This window comes from Pteropus medius, unplaced genomic scaffold (genome assembly GCF_902729225.1).
Source record: "Pteropus medius unplaced genomic scaffold, Ma_sr-lr_union100, whole genome shotgun sequence".
In the NCBI taxonomy this organism is placed as follows: domain Eukaryota; kingdom Metazoa; phylum Chordata; class Mammalia; order Chiroptera; family Pteropodidae; genus Pteropus; species Pteropus medius.
The window spans coordinates 16835446-16853741 of NW_024349803.1; the positions used below are offsets into that span (position 1 = coordinate 16835446).

The window sequence follows — 18296 nt, forward strand, 5'->3', positions numbered from 1 at the left end:
GCTGTGCATTAGCTCTCCAGAGCTTATTTATCATCTAGTTTTAAGCTTGTACACTTTAGCCTGCTTTATTTTAAATATCCCTTTGGCCTCATCTTCTTATCTTCATTTCTATTGCCAAAGCCTTGATTCAGGCCCATACCTCTCTGCTGGAATCTGCAGTAGTTGGTATCTCTTCCTCCTCTAATTCATTCATCAGAAAGTTCTCACTTTAAATCATAGTGGTCAGGTACTGAACCCTTGCTGTCATGTGGCTGCTGAAGCGCTCCCTTACCTCAGACTGTTAAAGTAAGCCTGTGGTCCACTGATGCCAGGCCAGGAGTTCAAGGCTCATGCTCTTCTTTCTGGTTAGCTATTAGCAAAGCTAATATAATAGCTATTAGCAAAGCATGTCAGTTCCAGCCTCCCCACACGTTTCCTCACTTGCAGTCTCAGGCTTATTTCCTTTTTCTCTTTGTTCAGCTGTCTTCTGCCAAATGCCTGGGTCATTCTTTTCATCTACTGTTTGCCGGAACTCAAAGATTTTCCATTAACAGTTAACCAGTTCACCCTAGGCAGATTGTACATGGGCCAGGCCCCTGCATTTGTATTAGGGGTGTGTTCTAACCATAACTATGAGATTTTGAAGCCTTTTTATAAAAATAATCTCACATTTTAATAAGATTTCTCTCAGCCCTCATAGCAGGTACATTTTATACCTGCTATGAACCTCCCATTGTAATGAATACTCATGGTCTTTAACTTTTTTTGCACTTCTGCCTTGATAAGAGGCTGTCTCTCAATTGCAAGGTGGGGGGACCGCCTTTGTTGCCTTTTCTTGTTCTGCCCATTTTTAATCTCTGCTTGATTATTTAGAATCTGCCTATCCACTAAGATAAGATGCACTTTGATATCCACTTGCAAGTTCACAGGCTGAAGTTGAGTACCTTAATCCCAGTACTTTACCACAATGCTTTGTGCCCGTTAGGTGAATTTTGTCACATATAGCTTCACCGTAACGCAGGCGTATGTTTCCTATTCTCCGTTCCTTCTCTTCATGTAACAGTTGGGAGTTGAGAAGAACATTTTCTCACCTATTTGTATTTTGTTTTGATGCTCTAGGTCAGGATGGCTAACTGGTTGGCTTCCCACATGGTGCCCTTCGTCTACATCACACCTTAAAGAAGCTGAAGAGAAAATTTTAAAATGTAAGGTTTTTGTCTTGTAAGTTAACTGAGCTCTTTGCTAAAACAGGTCCAATATTCGCATTGTCCTGAAACCGAAGGTAATTCTGTGGTGTGTTACTTGTTAACAAAAGAACTTCTTTTTCTTTTCCATGTCATCAAGTGTGTCAATGTGGAGAGGTTCTCAAACATCTGGTCTTGGGTCCCTGTTATACTCTTAAATTAGTAGGGCCCTTAGGAGCTTTGTTTATAGGTTATAGTTATCAAAATTTACCATATTAGAAATTTAAACCGAATAATTTCAAATATGTTAAATTTATGTTTAAATAATAGTAATAAACCTATTACAGGTTAAAATAAAGAACATGTTTTCTAAAACTAACTAGTTTCCAAACAGAAATGTGGTGAGTGGAGTAGCGCTGTGTACATGTTTGCAGATCTCTTTAATGTCCGCCTTAACGTGAGGCAGCTGCGTTCTCATGTTTCCTTCTGTCTTTCGTTGTTGGTAATCACATATTTTGTGATCTCTGGAAAACTCCACTGTATACCCATCAAAGAATGAGAATGAGAAGGCAAATAAAGACTTAGTATTATTATGAAAACAGTTTTGACCTTGTAGAATTCCTTGTAGGAATTCCCCAGAGGTCCCCAGACTGTACTCTGAGAATAGGCTGGATGTGTTCCAGAGCAGGTAGCCTTATAGAGTGAAACAAATTCTGGACCAGAACAAGGTAACCTGGTCTAGGCCCAGATCTGCAATCAGGTTGTTACAGGATCTTGGGCAAGATACTTTTCTTAGCTTCCTATATTTACCTATAAAACGAATGATCTTTAGAATTCTCTCTGGTTCTGGTATTCTGGGATTCTTTAATTCTCCATTTATAGTGGTACAGAAACCTTTTTTTGTTTGTTATGGGCACTGAAATTCACCCAAACTCTTATTGTTAGGGTGTTCCCAGGATTCTGTGGGTATACTATACTTTTAATAGTGTTTATTGTGCAGTTTTGTTCTGCTGATGCACATTAGAAGAGTGGATTAAGCGGTGCGCTTCACATGCATGATTATCACATATGTATGTGCAGATGTTTGTCCATGACTGTTTTTCGTCCTCTCTACCACAAATGAATTTTCTTGTTTGTGCATTTGAATGACTCAGGTATAAGTGACCTTACCTGGATATATCAATAGGAAGAGATCATTAGTAAACTTACATGGATTTTTTTAGCATGAAAATAAATTTCTACTCACTATGTATACTTGAGTAATCTTGTTCTCTACAAAGCTGAGAAAGTTGTCACTGTGGTTTACTAAAATAAATTTCTTATAAGCAGCCGAACTTGAATGTGTGGGACATGGGCTGTGACTTGCCCCGTGCCTCTAGGCCACCTAGATCCACATCACCCTGTGGAGTTCAATATTAACTTCATGCTCATGATACATATTGTTCCCATGGTGGAGTGGGTGGCACTTCAAGGTGGCCGATACCTCGCTCTGGTCGGGGTGCCAAAAGGGCCAACTCAGGGACGTGAGCGTGACAAGAACCTTCTGAGGAAGATGCTCCACATGCTGCCGCAGGTGGATGTGTTGGAGGTCACCCCTCCGCCTTCCTCGCCCAGAGTCTGGGTGCCTGACACCCGGCAGCGGGGGCATCCCCAGCAGGGTGCTGACTGATGAGGAAAGCGGGACTTAATCATGCCATGCAGCAGCTTTGCATTCTGTGACTGTGCGTACCTTTGTTTATGTGTGTCCTCTTTGCTAGTTCTGTCACATGTATCCCCAACCCTTGACCCAGTGACACACTAAACAGTGTTCTTGAGTTTGGTATTATATTTTTTTCTCATCAAGTTTTTGGAAACACACAAAATTCTTGACAGGAGATGAAAAAGGGTGCTAGATCCTCAATTCATACATTTAACAAACATACTGAGTCCCTACTGCTAGGTTCTAAGGATGCAAATAAGAGTGAGAATTGGCCCCTGGTCCAGTATCAGATGTGAAAGCAAGTGGAGTGAGCTCTCAAATGGAGGCCACAGATGGGCTCCGTGGGAACGTGCAGACATCGGTGTCCCAAATGCTGATGTGGTTCGGTTTGGCATCAGTGCAGGATCGTCTCTTCAAAACTGGTGGCATTTCCCCCAACTCGGGGGCACAGGCTCAGTTAATACCCCAACGAATGCTGCGTTTTCTCTGCTACCACTCTGCATGCAAAACCTGAGATTATGTCTTTCATTAAAGGGCAGAAACTCCTGGTTCTTCAGTGTTTGTCCACTGTAGACGAATACACACACATAAGTAAAGGGTACCTTTAAAGTATAGCTATTCAGTTAATAATTTAATTAAATGAATTTCAAATTAGTTTCATCTTAGGCTATTTTGGGGGAGACTTAAAGTATTTAGTCCCACAGCATTGAAGGCCAATTAAGAGTTTTTACAAAATTGTGATTATTTGCATTTTCTAGAGATTGTTAGACTTGAACTCACTGCTTGGTGCCTCCTGCTGAGTTCCTACCATACCCTGACACCTTTTTGCTACTTAACTCTAAAGTGACTTAAAATTTCAGTTACATGTTTAATACAAATACTGTTAATCTTTCCCTAAATTCATGATTTACTTTTTTTAATTAAAAATTTTAAGGGTGACATTGATCATCACAATCCAAAAAGTTTCAAGTGTATCATTCAACAGTATGTCATATATATATTGCATTATATATTCACCACCCATAATTAGAGATCCTTCTGCCACCAAATATTTGACCCCTTTTTACCCTTATCTACCCATCCCCCCCACCCTCTGGAAACCACCAATCCACTGTCCATGTTCATGAGTCTCTGTTCGTTTGTCTTGTTTGTTTGTTGCTTTTAGATTTATATCCCACATATGAGTGATACCATGTGGTATTCAACTTTTTCCGTCTTATTTCACTTAGCATGATTATCTCAAGATCCACTCATGTTGTCGCGAATGCCAATATTTCATCTTTTCTTATAGCTAAGTAATATTCCATTGTATATGTGTATACCACATCTTTAATAAAAAGAGATCAAGAGATACATAGAAACATATCAAAATCTGGGAGACACAGCAAAAGCGGTAATAAGAGGAAAGTTCATATTATTATAGGCCTGTCTCAAAAAATAAGAGCCCAAATAAACAACTTAACACTACATCTTAAAAAACTAGAAAAAGAACAACAAGTGAAGGACATAATTAGAACTAGAGCAGAATTAAATGAAATCGAGAAAAGAATAGAAAAAAAATAAATGCAACAGAAAGCTCATTCTTTGAGAAGATTAATAAAGTTGACAAACCCCTGGCTAGACTCTCTAATGATTTACTTTTTAGGGAAAAATGTTTCTTTGAGTCTGAACTTCAATCTTCAATGCTTAATCTTCACATGTTAGACAGATTCAAGGTGGCATTCTTTTGTTATTGTTGTCAAAACTAGTGGATCCAATGAACACTGAGTTCCTCTCCAGTTCCACAGTGTAAAATCTTCATTTCATAGATGTCCAAAGAGCTAACATGACTTGCCAAAGACCTTGGCCACAGGTACTTCAGACTTGTCTGAAATGGATCTTCCCACTTAAATGTAAAATATGGTTAAGAATTACGTCCTTCAGTGAAATGTATATGTATATTTTTAGGGATGACATAATAAAGGCTAAAATCATCTAAATGAGCACCAGATGATTTCTAAATTATTAGTTTCTGATTGCTCTAAGAAACTCCCCTTCTCAGAAGTAGTGAAGCTAAGCCAAATTTCTCTTTTATGTTTTTATTAGGTGTCCCCTGCACATACAAAAAAGAATCTGTTCATATATCTAATGGAAATAAAATATGGACACTGAAGTGTTCTCACGGTATTTCAAATAAGACTCCGCTTGTCCTCCTCCACGGTTTCGGAGGAGGTCTTGGACTCTGGGCACTAAATTTTGGAGATCTTTGCACCAATAGACCCGTCTATGCTTTTGACCTGTTGGGCTTCGGACGAAGTAGCAGACCCAGGTTTGACAACGATGCGGAAGAAGTAGAGAATCAGTTTGTGGAATCGATCGAAGAGTGGAGATGTGTCCTGGGATTGAACAAAGTGATCTTGCTTGGACACAACCTCGGTGGGTTCTTGGCCACTGCTTACTCACTAAAGTACCCTTCAAGGTAAGTGATGGTGGCAGAAGAGAGGCACCCACGTGCTGCTCTTGCGTTCTCGTCCTTGGTGGTTGTGGTACCTGAGCTTTCTAAGACGTTCTCCTAAAGGACCCTGTAGACCAGATAGTCACAGCCGATGGCCAATTTAGTAGCTGAAATAATGATGTCAGATTTTCCTATTACACATTGATAGAAAGCTTGAGAAAGGACTTTTCTATTTTGTCAAAAAGCATACAATTTAAGCTACAAGTAAAAATTGTCGTTTTAGTAATGCTTATTATTATTGTCATTAGACCTATGGATCCAGAAAGTTTTTTGTTAACCTTTTCCAGGTTATAGTAAGCTGTAATAGGAGAGTGGAAGGTTAGAAATTAAAAGACCCAGGGCTAGCGCTGTCTTTTGGCTTAGCAGATCACTTAACCTCTAAGCTTTAGTTTCCTCTTATCTAAACTACAGAAGATATACCTGCATAGGGTATCTTGCAGGGTTTTTAATAATACCGTGCCCTAACTTTTATTCTTCTAGAATTATTTTCCCGAGTCCTTGAATTGTTGTCTGTTTCAGAATCTCCGTAGCATCTCCTTTCTGTACTTTTCCTTGTGCTGTTTCCTATTATTTATGTTGCTATTCTGAGGGGAGGTCACATTAAAGTGCTAAGAAAATAGAAGAAAAGCTCATTCCTGTTTTTTTCATCTTTTGGAAAGATACAAAAAGATTAACACATTTGTGTTGCCAGTGTATTTTTCCATTGGACTGTTTTAAGTCCAAAATTGCAACCAGCTGTGACATTGAGGCCTGCTGCTGAGACAGGGAATGATGGCATTTTCAGAGTGCATGTATGCGCCTGTGAGGCTGCCCACTGCCTAACTCCAGGTGTGCCGTCCGTGCAGAATTTGATATATGGATTAGCAGCCCTGTGTACCTGAGCTTTTCTTCTCTGGAACAGCCAGCGTTTTCTCTACAGATTCTTTGTCTAAACTTAAGCATTTACACTTGATTTTTCTGGAGAGTTTGCAGTCCTATGTGTGCTAGAGGATAATAATCTTGTCAGCTGGCAGACCTGTTCTTTCAAAAGAAACCCAAATTCTCTTCTGGTTGGCCTTTTAGGGGTACTGTCTTCAATGTGTCCTACTCTCAGTGACAAACACCTACCTGTATTTGTGGCAAAAGTAAGAGAAGGAAGTGGATACTTTTCTGGATACCACAGGACAGATGTAATAGAAGTCGGGCTTTCTTTGTTTCTTACCAGGTGTTTATTACATTCGTCCTGTGGTATTTGTCCCTAGGAGATATGACACGGGACTCTGTGGGCCAGACTCTGGTCATGAAACCCCTGAATCTTAGGATCCTGACCCTTCATAGCTATCTGTTATTTAGGTCAGTTGGTGAGATTTTCATTTCCAGCTATGAAAAGAAATAGGGGGGTTGTTAATACAGAAGGTAATGACCACTTTACAAATCATCTATAAGAGAGAATAGCAACATATTTTGAATGACATGGGGGAGAGAACTAGTATCTAAAACAAAGCCAGTGATCCTGGCCTTGGACTCACATCATTTATAGAAAATGATCTTTGAACATTCGTTTCTAAGGATAGAAATAAAGTACTGTGTCAGGACCAAGAACCACTAAGTATTAGCAATGGCTGACTATGAGAGTGCTTGAAACAATCCGCATGTTTAAACTGGCTGACTGCTGCCCAACTCTGTGGAACATTTTGAATATTCAAGCCTATATTCGTAGCTGCATAACTTAAATTATTAAACACAAGTTAACTTTGAAACAGAGGTTCTCTGTATTTTCAGATCTCTGAAATCCTGAAGGAAGTTCAGGCAGAACACTGCATGGCACCCAGTGGGTGTCCAGTGATGAATGAATGAAACAAGGAGGCTGCTAGACTGATGTGGCTCTGACGCTGAGGCCCACGTAAACAAACAAATTTAAGCCTGTAAACGCCTCAAGATTACGAAATCGAAGCCCAAGGACAACAAACCACAAACCGCCAGACCTTTCCCTGGCTTCTGTCGGTGGGATACTCCTAACCACTTCTGGTTTGGCGCTGCCCGATTCGAATTGATTTTTGCTCAAACTCTTAAAATTTTTAATATGTTTCAGTTTATCTTTTACCAGTGTTAACTAAACAAGTATAGAATGACCTATTCTAAATGCCATTTATCCAACTTTCACTTGATCCAAGGACCTCTTTTTTTTTTTTTTTTTAAGATTTGTATTTGGGGAGGCGGGTAGTTTTGAGTTTACAATAAAATTAAGAAGAAGGTACAGATCCCTGCCCCTCCCATGCATAATCTGCCCCACAAGTACTGTTTTTATTCTGTCATGAGATTAACATAAATCTTTGCATTTCAGAAAGATTTTGTGGGGCTAGGGAAGCCAGGTGAGAGGGTGGGGAAAAGGGGTAAAATGGAGACCAAATGAGACTCGGTTACTTTCCTTCGCTCACTGTGCATCTTTTCTTTCTCTTTCTCTCTCTCTCTTTCTCCTAATGGACTTTGAGAATGTTACTTTTTTCTTTGCCTCCTCAGGGATAACAAATATAATGTTTTCTTAAGTAAAACATAACTCTTTAATTTCTGTTGTTTCTATGCATAGAGGGGAAAAAACCACAAAGATAACATTTTACTTGTTGGGACTTAGTGTCCCAGTTTATACCTGTTTCTGTCTTTCTCCTTTATGGGCCTCCCCAATCTTCTGTTCTTTGTCTGTTTTTTAGGACAGTTTGAGGAGAAGAGTAAAAGTGCCTACGTTCATGGACTTGTTTAGGAAGGATTCTTCTGATAGAGAACAAATAAAAACTGACCAGTTTTTTTTTTTTCGAGTTTTGGTCCATTAGGTCAGCCTGGGTGCTTCATCTCTATGAGCAGATGAGTGGCTCTGTCTATAAAAGTTGTTTCATAGCCTAACTTGTGGCAGTGACCCCATATCTCCCTCCAGATTCTTGAGACTGATGAAAAACTGAGTATTCTGAGTATTCGGCAATTGTAATGCTTTTTGTAAAAGTACCTGGTTGATTCCTTCTTTGAAATATTGGTAATGAATAAAATACTCTAACATTATAACCTAGCAGATTGGTTGTGTTTGAATGTTGAATGACTTTATGTACTTGTAAGGCTTACAGTGTCTTGGGGAAGGAGACACAAATAACCATGTGAGTAGCGTGACAGCTGTGATGTGGGCTGTGAAGGGGAGGTGGGAGTTCTGTGAGAACTCTTGATGAGCACCTGACCCAGTCTGGAGTCCAATATGGTTCCCTAAAGAAGTGCAATTTGAGCTGAGGTTGATGTCTCAAAAGGGAGTGGCGGGAGAGCATTCCAGGCTGTGGGGACAGAACTTGCAAAGGCCTTTTGCTAGGTGGACACCTGGGCCATTTCTGGAAAGCCATGTGACTGGTGGGCAGAGAAGTCACGAACTGGCTAATAGATTACTCCAGATAGGGGCACAACCCCTATCAACGTCCCTTCCCCCAAATGACCTTAGTTCATTCAGTCCTCTTAACACGACCTGTGATAACTAGAGGTGCCATCCGTAATCTCACTTGTAGATTAGTGTGCTGGGTCACGGACAGGGCCACTCACTGTGCGGGGTGTTGTAAAGCCTTCTTCATCAAGCAGTGTCTGACCACCTTACGGCGGGCATGGCGGGAGAGCAGGGTAAGCCAGCAGTAGCAGCCAGAGACGCCTTCCCCTTTCTTTGATCCATGTGCTATTTTTCTCTTTTAATCTTGCATTCCTTCAGGATCCAGCTGCTCAGTCCCTGTACAAAGACTGTCTGTGTTTTATAGGTGTTTGTTCTAGACTAAGGAAAAGGGCCCTAGGAAACTTTTATTACCTTAGAAAGTGTTTAGCCAAGAGACTCCTTCCAAGTTACAGTAGAGTAGGTTACAGCTGGTTTTGTCTCCTAAAAGGTTTCCAGGTCATCTGACCTTTTGACTTCTCCTAGCTCTGCCCGCTGACTCTGCAGAGCCGGGCTGAGCATCTCTTGTTGGCCCCTGTTGAGAAAAAAGGCTGTTCTGCTTGATCTGATGTCGGACCTGCTGCCTCCGCACAGTGGCCTCGGGCCAACTCCATCTTCAGAAACCCTCATTCGTGCACTGACTAGAATTCTTTCTGGTCCTGTTTCTTCCCTTTCCTTGCTCCATAAATAGGTCCTGTAAGCTCCCTTGAGCATTTTGGTTCTGGGTCTGTCCTCCTTCTTGTATTTCTGGCTGGTGGCTGGACTTAAAACATGTGAAAGTCAGGTTTATGTACCCTCGTTAGCGTTTAGACTCACCTGTCCCAGCGAGTCAGAGCCGTTGCGCTGTCCACCGCTCTACCCTTTATGCTGTCATCTGCTTACCGTCTCCCACCTTGAGACCTACGCCACGGGCTAACCTGGAGAAGAGAGCCTCTGTATGTTTTGAAACTGATGGGCTCTTCTCTTGTTCCTGCTCTACTGGTTCTTTGTTTTTCCTGTAGTTTGAATGAGCCTCTGATTTTTGACAAAGATGTCTGATAGGTGACTCACATATGCTGTCTGGCTAGACCCATCTCTTAATCTTAGGTGTGAATTTACAATCCCATCAGGCTGTCCTGTATGGAATATTAGAGGGTAGGGTCTGGATTACTCTAATAGTTTAGATATTCATTAAAACCAAATAACTTCTATCAAATGAAATGACCTTTTCACTAGAAAAGGAGATGAGAAGATAGGTAACTTGGTCTAGTACAAGATTATAATAACCTGTGAGCTAAAACCTGTGATCAGGCTTTCCTGAGTGATAAAAGTTAAATTACTTGCTGCTCACGTGGTCCCAGCCACTGTCTCCCATGCTCCCTGGGATAAATTCTTTTCTAATAGTCATCCTATTTTTACTGCTACAACTAGCTAACACTTGATATTTATTATTTAGTAGCCAGTGCCCGAGGTGCTTTGCATGGTCTATCTCATTTAAAATCCTTACAACTAAAAATAAGCCCAGTTATTTTCTGAGGTCTTTTACCTATAGTGGAAGCAGATAATATGTAACTCCAGTTTAGACATTGTTGCAGAGCTTTTAAAAATTGTTTTCAAAATGTTTTGATCTCAGTAAGGATTTTTGTGTGTGTGTGTGTGTGTGTGTGTGTGTGTGTGTGTGTGTGTATAAGTGAAAGAGAGAAAGAGCAAGAGAGTGAGAGAGAGAAACAGTTTTATGGAATGATACTCATGCTCGTTATATGCTTTCCTATTCCAAATTATACAGTTTTAGACTCTGGCTGTCTAAATGGATTGTACTACTACTACTGAGTAACGACCTGTGAGATTACTATAAGAAATAACTGTGATGTTCTAATGTCATATTGGGGACTTGAAAATCCAGACCAGGCTAACTCCCATGCTTACCCCATGATTATACTTTGTAAAGTTTGTATATCCTCGTAGACAAGGGCCAAGAGGAAACATGGAAAAATGTAATATTCCAAATGTTTACTGAGCATGTACCATGTGTTAAGTGCCATGCTAGGCTGAAGATAAAGAATTGAACAATTGTTAGGACAATTGACTCCCTTTCCAAAAAAAAAAAAAAAGTCATCCGCTCTAGTGTATATACTTTGCATAATTTGTTAAATTGGTATTTTTACCTAGGGATAATATTTCGAAGATCCACGTTAAATAAGGCAAACCAAAACTAAGGTCAAGACAAAACAATCACTCAGCTAGAGCTAAATGAGACTTTCCCGCCCTCTCAGGTTTGCCTTTGTCCTTCCCCTTGGGTTAGCAGATCACTAAGAGCCTAGAGCAGACTGGGCAAAATCCTATAACAAAATTTTAATCATCTTTTTGGATAGAGTATGTTTTAAGAAGTTTATTTTTCTTTTTAGAAGGTAAGTCAATAGTGAATAATGCTAGCTATTTCCTAACATGACTGCTGCTTTCAACTAGGTGGCTGTTTCATAAATTCTACTCATACCTCTGACATGCCACCCCCACCCCCTTCCTCAATTCTCATTGTGGGCTTACATAAGAGGAATGTGGGAGGAAGTCAAAATATCAGAGACAGTCTTTGCCATCAAAAACAAAACATTCTGAAAGAAAACCAATAAAATGCACATAAGCCATCAAAACAAAACAAAAAAATTTCTGTTCCCCTCCCATACACTGTTAGAAAATAGCCTTATAAAATTTGTAAGCAGTAAAGACACTCAGTCTGTGGGAATCTCAAGCATCACTCATCCCCAAGCAGATTCATAGTTACATTCTGTAAGTCTTGATGCTATGAAATCTAGAGCATAATGTTGATTAAAGTTAAACTTTACTTTTACTAATATGTTTATTTTACGTCGCTTGGCCTGTTCTTCGGAGAGAGAGCCTTCTGCCGGATGGCTTGGCACCTGTTTGTGTACTGGAGTCAGGAGACGCGGGTTTTAGCCCTAGTTCTTCTTTAACTAGCTTTATGTCTTGGAGCAGGTGCATCTCAGCTTCCTTCTCTTCTGTGAGATGAAAGATTGGACTGAGTATTCTCCAAGGGCCTTTAGAGCTCTGTGCTCTGGGTCTGTGCTCTGAAGCTTTCCGTTTGAGAAAATGCAGTCATAGCAAAGGGCTCGTTACTAACTCAACCTTATTGTAGCTGGCAAAAATAATAAAACATTTTATGTTGGGAATAATAGCCATCAATGCCCATGTTCTGGTTTCTTTACCTTTTTATTTCAATTATGACTTAGGAAAGGGACTTTAGAATCATTGTCAGTTCATCCTTGGAGATTTTTGCTGGCATTTGTTGGCTGTTTGGAGATCATCTTGTTGAAAACCATTTTGTGTCAGGAGAACCTTCATGCTTTGTGTCGGGTCTTCATGATGTATCGTATGTAACACCATGATGCAGCCTCATGGAAGCACTGCGGATGGTTCTGGCTTTCCCTCATCAGGAAGCGGTTTCATTAGATGGAAAAATTTAAACTATTAGCGATGCGAAACAGCTTGATATTTATGTTTAGAGGTTAGGCTGAAGATTTTCTAGCTCTTTGGTCAGTAAGAAGGAAAATTAGGAAGGGATTAAGAACAGAATCTAAGGCCAGTTTTAACCTGATGTCATGGGTACGGTAGATGTGTTCCCGTTCATCAAGCTAGAATCTAAAACCAGGAGATATGTTTTCAGCCTGTATCATGATATTATCCTTATGTCTGTGAAAAGCCCATTTAAAGTCCTTTTGAACCCATCTAAAGTCCTAACTCCTCCTAAATTTTTAGAATGATTGGTTCACAGAAGGTAGCTATCGTTGGTGTCTGAGGCTATTTTATGAGTGTAATATTAATCTTCGGTCATTTCTGCAGTGTCGACCTTGAGACAGATGGAACTATTGGGTTTTCCTGTGTGGCCAGTGATCTGTATCATCTGCCAGAGTGTAGTTTCAACAGCAACAACAACAAATGCCATTTCTCAAGAGTGGTCACACAGTTATCATATACCTTAGATATATGAAAAACGAAGCCTTTTTTCTACCATACACCTCTGAAATCCTACCAGATCTCAGAAGTTTACATGTGATAAGAGCGTGGTGTGACCTGTTCAGCCATTAGTCTTCTCTTTAACGTGAAGATTTTGGAGGGTGGTTCATTCTATCTTTACATCATAAATCGTGTTAATTCTGGAGAGTCCTAGGGTGAATTTGCCAAATGAACTTAAACCTGTTCTTTCCCCCACAGGGTTAGTCATCTTATTTTAGTGGAGCCTTGGGGTTTTCCTGAGCGACCAGACCCTGCTGATCAAGACAGACCAATTCCAGTTTGGATCCGAGCCCTGGGGGCAGCACTGACTCCCTTCAACCCTTTAGCCGGCCTCAGGATTGCAGGACCCTTTGGTGAGTTCTCGTATCTGCATCCTAGGAAAGCAGAATGTTTACAGATTCGCAGTAGAGGAGTATCGACTGCTCACCATTATTAGTGAAAATCTGAAAAACAAGCAACGAAAAAAACCGAACCTAACTTTTTCTCCTCCCTGTCTAAAGAGTGCCAGTCTGCGGGTAAAGAGGAATGAAACCAGGCTCTTCTCCTCAGGAGGAGTCTGTATTGTAAACATTACCTGTAATTAACAATAATTAACAAGCTGAGAAGGCGGGGATGCTGAGGGTGAGGTCAGTCAGCCCAGGGCCTGGGGACAAGTGCCACATCGCCCTGTCGGTAAGCATTAGAGAGCTGCTTAGAGAGCGTTTGTCCCGTTGATGATATCCAGCTGCAAATGACAAAGCCTGACCAGATAGACAGTGGGGATAACAGGCATCATCATGCTCACGGATTCCTTTCTTGCCCTATAATGTCATTGTTAAGAGGGTAGAGTCATCCTTTTCCACAGTGATTTCAGGGACTCCTGTTTTGTAATTCTGATTATATTTTAAGGTACCAGTGTTTGGTCTCTGATTTAAGTTCATTTGACTCTGAACTTCTCTGTTTCAGTCCCAAAGCCAAGAGAATCTCCTTCCCTCGTTGTCACAGATGGTGATGACATCTGCCTTACGCTCTCATAACTTGTATCAGTTAGAAGTGCTGTTAGCTGCAAGTAACTGAACACCGAAGTGGCTTAAACCATAAGGCCTTTTATTATTTCCTTAACAAGCCGTCTGGAGGCAGGTGGTTTTAGCATTTGTCTTAGTAGCTTGCTCATTGATGTTAGGGTTTGGGCCGGGAAAATGTCATTCCCTTGACCGTTTTTCTCACAGTTGTTTGATGGCTGCTATAGCAGGAAGCATCATCTCACAAAGCAGCACTCTGAGCAAGAAGAACAGGGAGCACAGAAAATGGTCTTCTCTTTGTCAGGGAAGAAAGTCTTTCTTCGAAGGTTCCAAGAGACACCTCCCTTTATGTCTCTGCCCACCCCTAGTTCTTCCATCAGCAAAAGAAAAATTAAATTTCTGTGACTGATAATCATGATCTGTTCGCAGTGGCTGGAGTGAGGGGCCTGCTTTCCTGGCACGTTGCCACCTAATTGATACACAAGAATCCGGTTCTGTTAGAAAGAAGAGAGGGTTGGGGGGGTGGGTGAGGGTGTGGGAATCACTGCTGCATAGGTGACCCTGATTCTGCTCCCGTCTGCCGGGACCTCGCCCCTCCTCGCCCTGGTGCCATCCCTTGGGATGGAGAGACCAGTGGGGCTGCAGGGATCAAAGAGGGCACAGGGATTAAATCGGTGACCGCCCTGCACTCCCTCAGTGCTCTCGTAGCCTGTTTCTCCTGCCCACGTGGAGCCACTCCCTCTTCAGCGCCTGGTCCTCCTTTAGCTTCGTTCAGTCTGTAGAGCCTTGAGATACAAAGTGATTTTACTTGATCACAGATACACAGGTAGCAATTGTGGGAAAAATAAAGTATGGAAAGAAATTGGGAGACCATGGTGGTGGAGGGAGGGTGCCTCCCACTATTGCTTGCACGTGGCAGTGGCGGTGAGCAGTAATGAAGAATATCAACTGCATCATGAAAATCTTGATGGAGCTGTATAACTCCTTCAGAAACAGGAAGGAAGGCCACTAAAGAAATAAGACCTTGCTAGAGTAATAGGCAGTAATAGCAGACAGGGAAACTGGCCAGTTTCCGGGGCCCCAGAAAGGGAACCAGTGACCAAAGTCTCCTGCTCTCCATCCTCTTTCCTTTGGGGGCCCCGCGCTGCCTCTCACTCAGTGGGAGCATGGGAGCCACGATGGGTTTCCTTAGCAGGGAGTATTGCTAATGTCCCAGGAAGAAAATGAATTTATTTTTTTCACAGAAATTGTGTGTGTGTGTGTGTGTGTGTGTGTGTGTGTGTAAATATATATATATATGTGTATATATATATATAAATAAATAATATATCCATCCCAATTTACTTCATTTAGATGCTAATATGTTGTAATTATTGGAGAAATACAAGTTAATAAGTTAATTTTATGTACGAGCTGCTTTATTCACCTGCCATGTTTAGTAGAATTTATTTTCCTACAAAAATAAGTCTTAGAAAACTAACATATGTTTTTGAACTAAAGCACATCTGTAAGTCAATATGAAACACTCTTTAATTCTTGTTTTAAGCTTTCCTTAGGGAACTTGAGAAGAACAGCTTCAAGGAATGTGCTTTTTTATACCTAAAATATATATTTGATTACATGTGTGTGTAATCACATAGTACTCATATAAGCAAACACTAAAACTTTCTATGTTAGTCTATGCATTAATTATAATTTAAAACATACATGTGATTTAAAACATTCATTTTCTGTTAAACAGGTTTAAGTCTAGTACAACGTTTAAGGCCTGATTTCAAACGAAAGTATTCTTCGATGTTTGAAGACGATACTGTGACAGAATACATCTACCACTGTAATGTGCAGACTCCAAGGTAAAGGTTATCATTCTCAGTGTGCTGTGTTTGTGTTTTAGACTTTTCTTTTTCGAAAATATGTGAATAGTCTGGGAGATTATCAGTAGTTAAACGACTAAATTTAAAAGGACAAGTAGTTAAATGACTAATACTGTTTAATTTACTCATCTATTCATGGAGTACCTACTGTGTAAGACATTCTGATGGGAGATTAAAAAGCAAGACATATTTTCTTGCCCTAAAGTTCTTATGGGTAAGTTGCGGAAGTCTTGGTCTTGGGCATCTCTAGGAGGTAGGTAGCATTGAGAGATAAAGAAGATTTCAAATAAAACAGCGTTCCCAAACTGAGTCTGTGTGTTCTACAAAAAAGGAGTGCTGGGTTCAACAGAAGTCATTGGTTTTCTGTGCCACAGATCCCCTTAGAACCTTTGCCAAAAAGTATTAAATCTCTCAAGTGCGTGGGAGATGCTTCGCAGCATTTTTTAAGTTCATTTGATCATTGCAGCTCCCTTTACTGAGCAGCTCTAAACGTGTATAGATCAGCATGAGAAATGCTGCTGAGTAAATGGGCTGGGTGGAGGGAGAGAATTCGGTATGTATTTTGACTGTGATTAGAAGGAGAGAGTATAGTATAGAGGGCCAAATAAAGGTATTTTTAAAAATATGTATGACTCGTGGATGTTAGGTGTAAGGAGCCAGAGGAGAACGCAGAGCCTGGAGATCGTGGGGACCTAGGAGGAGCCTGAAAGACAAGACTCTAGAGTCGCTAAGGAGAGGGTCAAGAAGGGAGTATGAAGATGAGAGCTCCAGTTCTCATGCTTCCTTCTGTACCCGAATTACTGGGGGAGCTCAGCAGAAAAGTGGTTCCCGAGGCCTGTTTCTAAGACTCTGATTTAGCAGTTCTAGGCTACATCTTTGCCATGTGCTTCAGATGAGTCTGGTATAGGTGTGCCGTGGTTTATGCTTTAAAACATAGAAGTGGCACCTCACCCTTCCTAAGACTGAGGTGTGGGTGAAAGGCTGAGAGGTTAGATACAGAGACAGCCACCCTCACTTTCTTCTTCCTCCTCATTTCTCCCCGCTCACTTCAGGCAGAGAATATGTGCATCGACTTTATTACAGATTGCGGCCATGGAAGCTACCGAGGTGTAGCTGTAGCCTCAGTCTTTTTAATAAAGCAGGTTAGAGATTGTCAAGAGTGAGGGAGGCCGGACACTTTTGGGGTCCTCAGAAGATTGATGTTTTGTGACCCCTGGGCAGTTGAGTCTGGTGGATCAGGTCTACATACTTTATTGACTTGTTCCAACAGTTTTTAGTGGTCTGTCCATCAAGGTACATCATATATTTTCCTCCATGGTCTTAGTGTTTTATTCTTCACTCACTCACATTCAGAACAATTACATTCGCCCATGTAGCCTTTCTTGTGAACTTGAATTCTTCGTAAAAGGCAATTCAGAATTATGCCTGCGAGAGATGAAGAAATGACAGTAAAAATGGACCCATCCTGGGAGTTCGCAATGTGTTCTGTGTTCGTTTATGTGATGGTCAGCCAGGTGTGGCCACAGGAGAAGACACGGGAGAGGCTCAAAAAAACAAAGTTTATTATAGTCACAGGTCCTAGAGAATGGGGCCAGGGTGCAGGGAGGGTCACTGAATGCCAAGGGGTCACAAGGGAAGCACCAAATTTTAGTCAGGTGGCAGAAGACAGGAGCAAAGGGAGAGTCCAGGTGAGAGCCTTTGTTGGGTTCTTTGGAAAGGAAAGGCAGGGCGAACAGCTGGGCATTGGCCAGTTGAATAATTTCGGTGGGCTCGAAGATACAGGGTGGTCTCTAGTTGCCTGGTCCTTGCCCTGGGATGATTACCCCAGGGGCAGAGGAATATTGCCTCCTGGGGTGTGTGGGCATCAGAAGAGGCAGGCTCTGGGTCAGTCAGTTTGCATATCAGAGGCATGTTCTTGATTGAGTCCTTTGCCATTTCTGAGAACTGGCTAGCTCCAGGATTCACAGATCTCTCCAGCCAGAAGGGTATTTTTAAGATGTCAAACTTCATAATATGTAGAAAATAAAAATTATAAACACTACACAAAGAATACTTAATCTGAATTTCTTCTTATTTTGATATTGGCTTTGCCATGGCTGGTTTTCCGTGAACCTGTGGAAAAGCTACCTTCTACATTTGAAATAAGTTAGAGTGAAAAAACAGGTTTTGATTTAGAATATGACTTTTTTTTGATGAATTAGAGTTTTAAGCATCCTTGTCTACCTAATGAAAGCATATGTCCTCTGCAGGGTATATACAGAGGTATGTATCTTCTGTGGGGTCTGTTCCTTATACTTTCTAGTAAATTATTTTCTATTTAAGATGAGGTTTTTCTTAAGTGGGGAAGCTAAATATGAGTCTGTTTTGATAGAGGTGGGAGTGTGATACATGCTCATCCCCAGAAGCCATGTATGTGATTTTCTCCCTTTCCTTAAAGTGGTGAAACAGCGTTCAAGAATATGACAATTCCTTATGGATGGGCAAAAAGGCCAATGCTCCAGAGAATTGGTAAAATGCACCCTGACATTCCAGTTTCGGTGATCTATGGCGCCCGATCCTGCATAGATGGCAATTCTGGCACCAGCATCCAGTCGTCACGACCACATTCATACGTGAAGACAATAGTAAGT

General features: G+C 41.1%; 1 protein-coding gene across 1 annotated transcript in view; it reads left to right on the forward strand.

The window, feature by feature from the left end:
• Nucleotides 1-18296, forward strand: part of ABHD5 (abhydrolase domain containing 5, lysophosphatidic acid acyltransferase) — a 31571-nt gene that overhangs the window by 11264 nt on the left and 2011 nt on the right. Inside the window, exons 2-6 of the mRNA XM_039837460.1 lie at nucleotides 1099-1184; nucleotides 4948-5320; nucleotides 12990-13144; nucleotides 15534-15645; nucleotides 18104-18290. Of these exons, the coding sequence (XP_039693394.1) occupies nucleotides 1099-1184; nucleotides 4948-5320; nucleotides 12990-13144; nucleotides 15534-15645; nucleotides 18104-18290 (913 nt within the window). The remainder of the gene's footprint in view (nucleotides 1-1098; nucleotides 1185-4947; nucleotides 5321-12989; nucleotides 13145-15533; nucleotides 15646-18103; nucleotides 18291-18296) is intronic.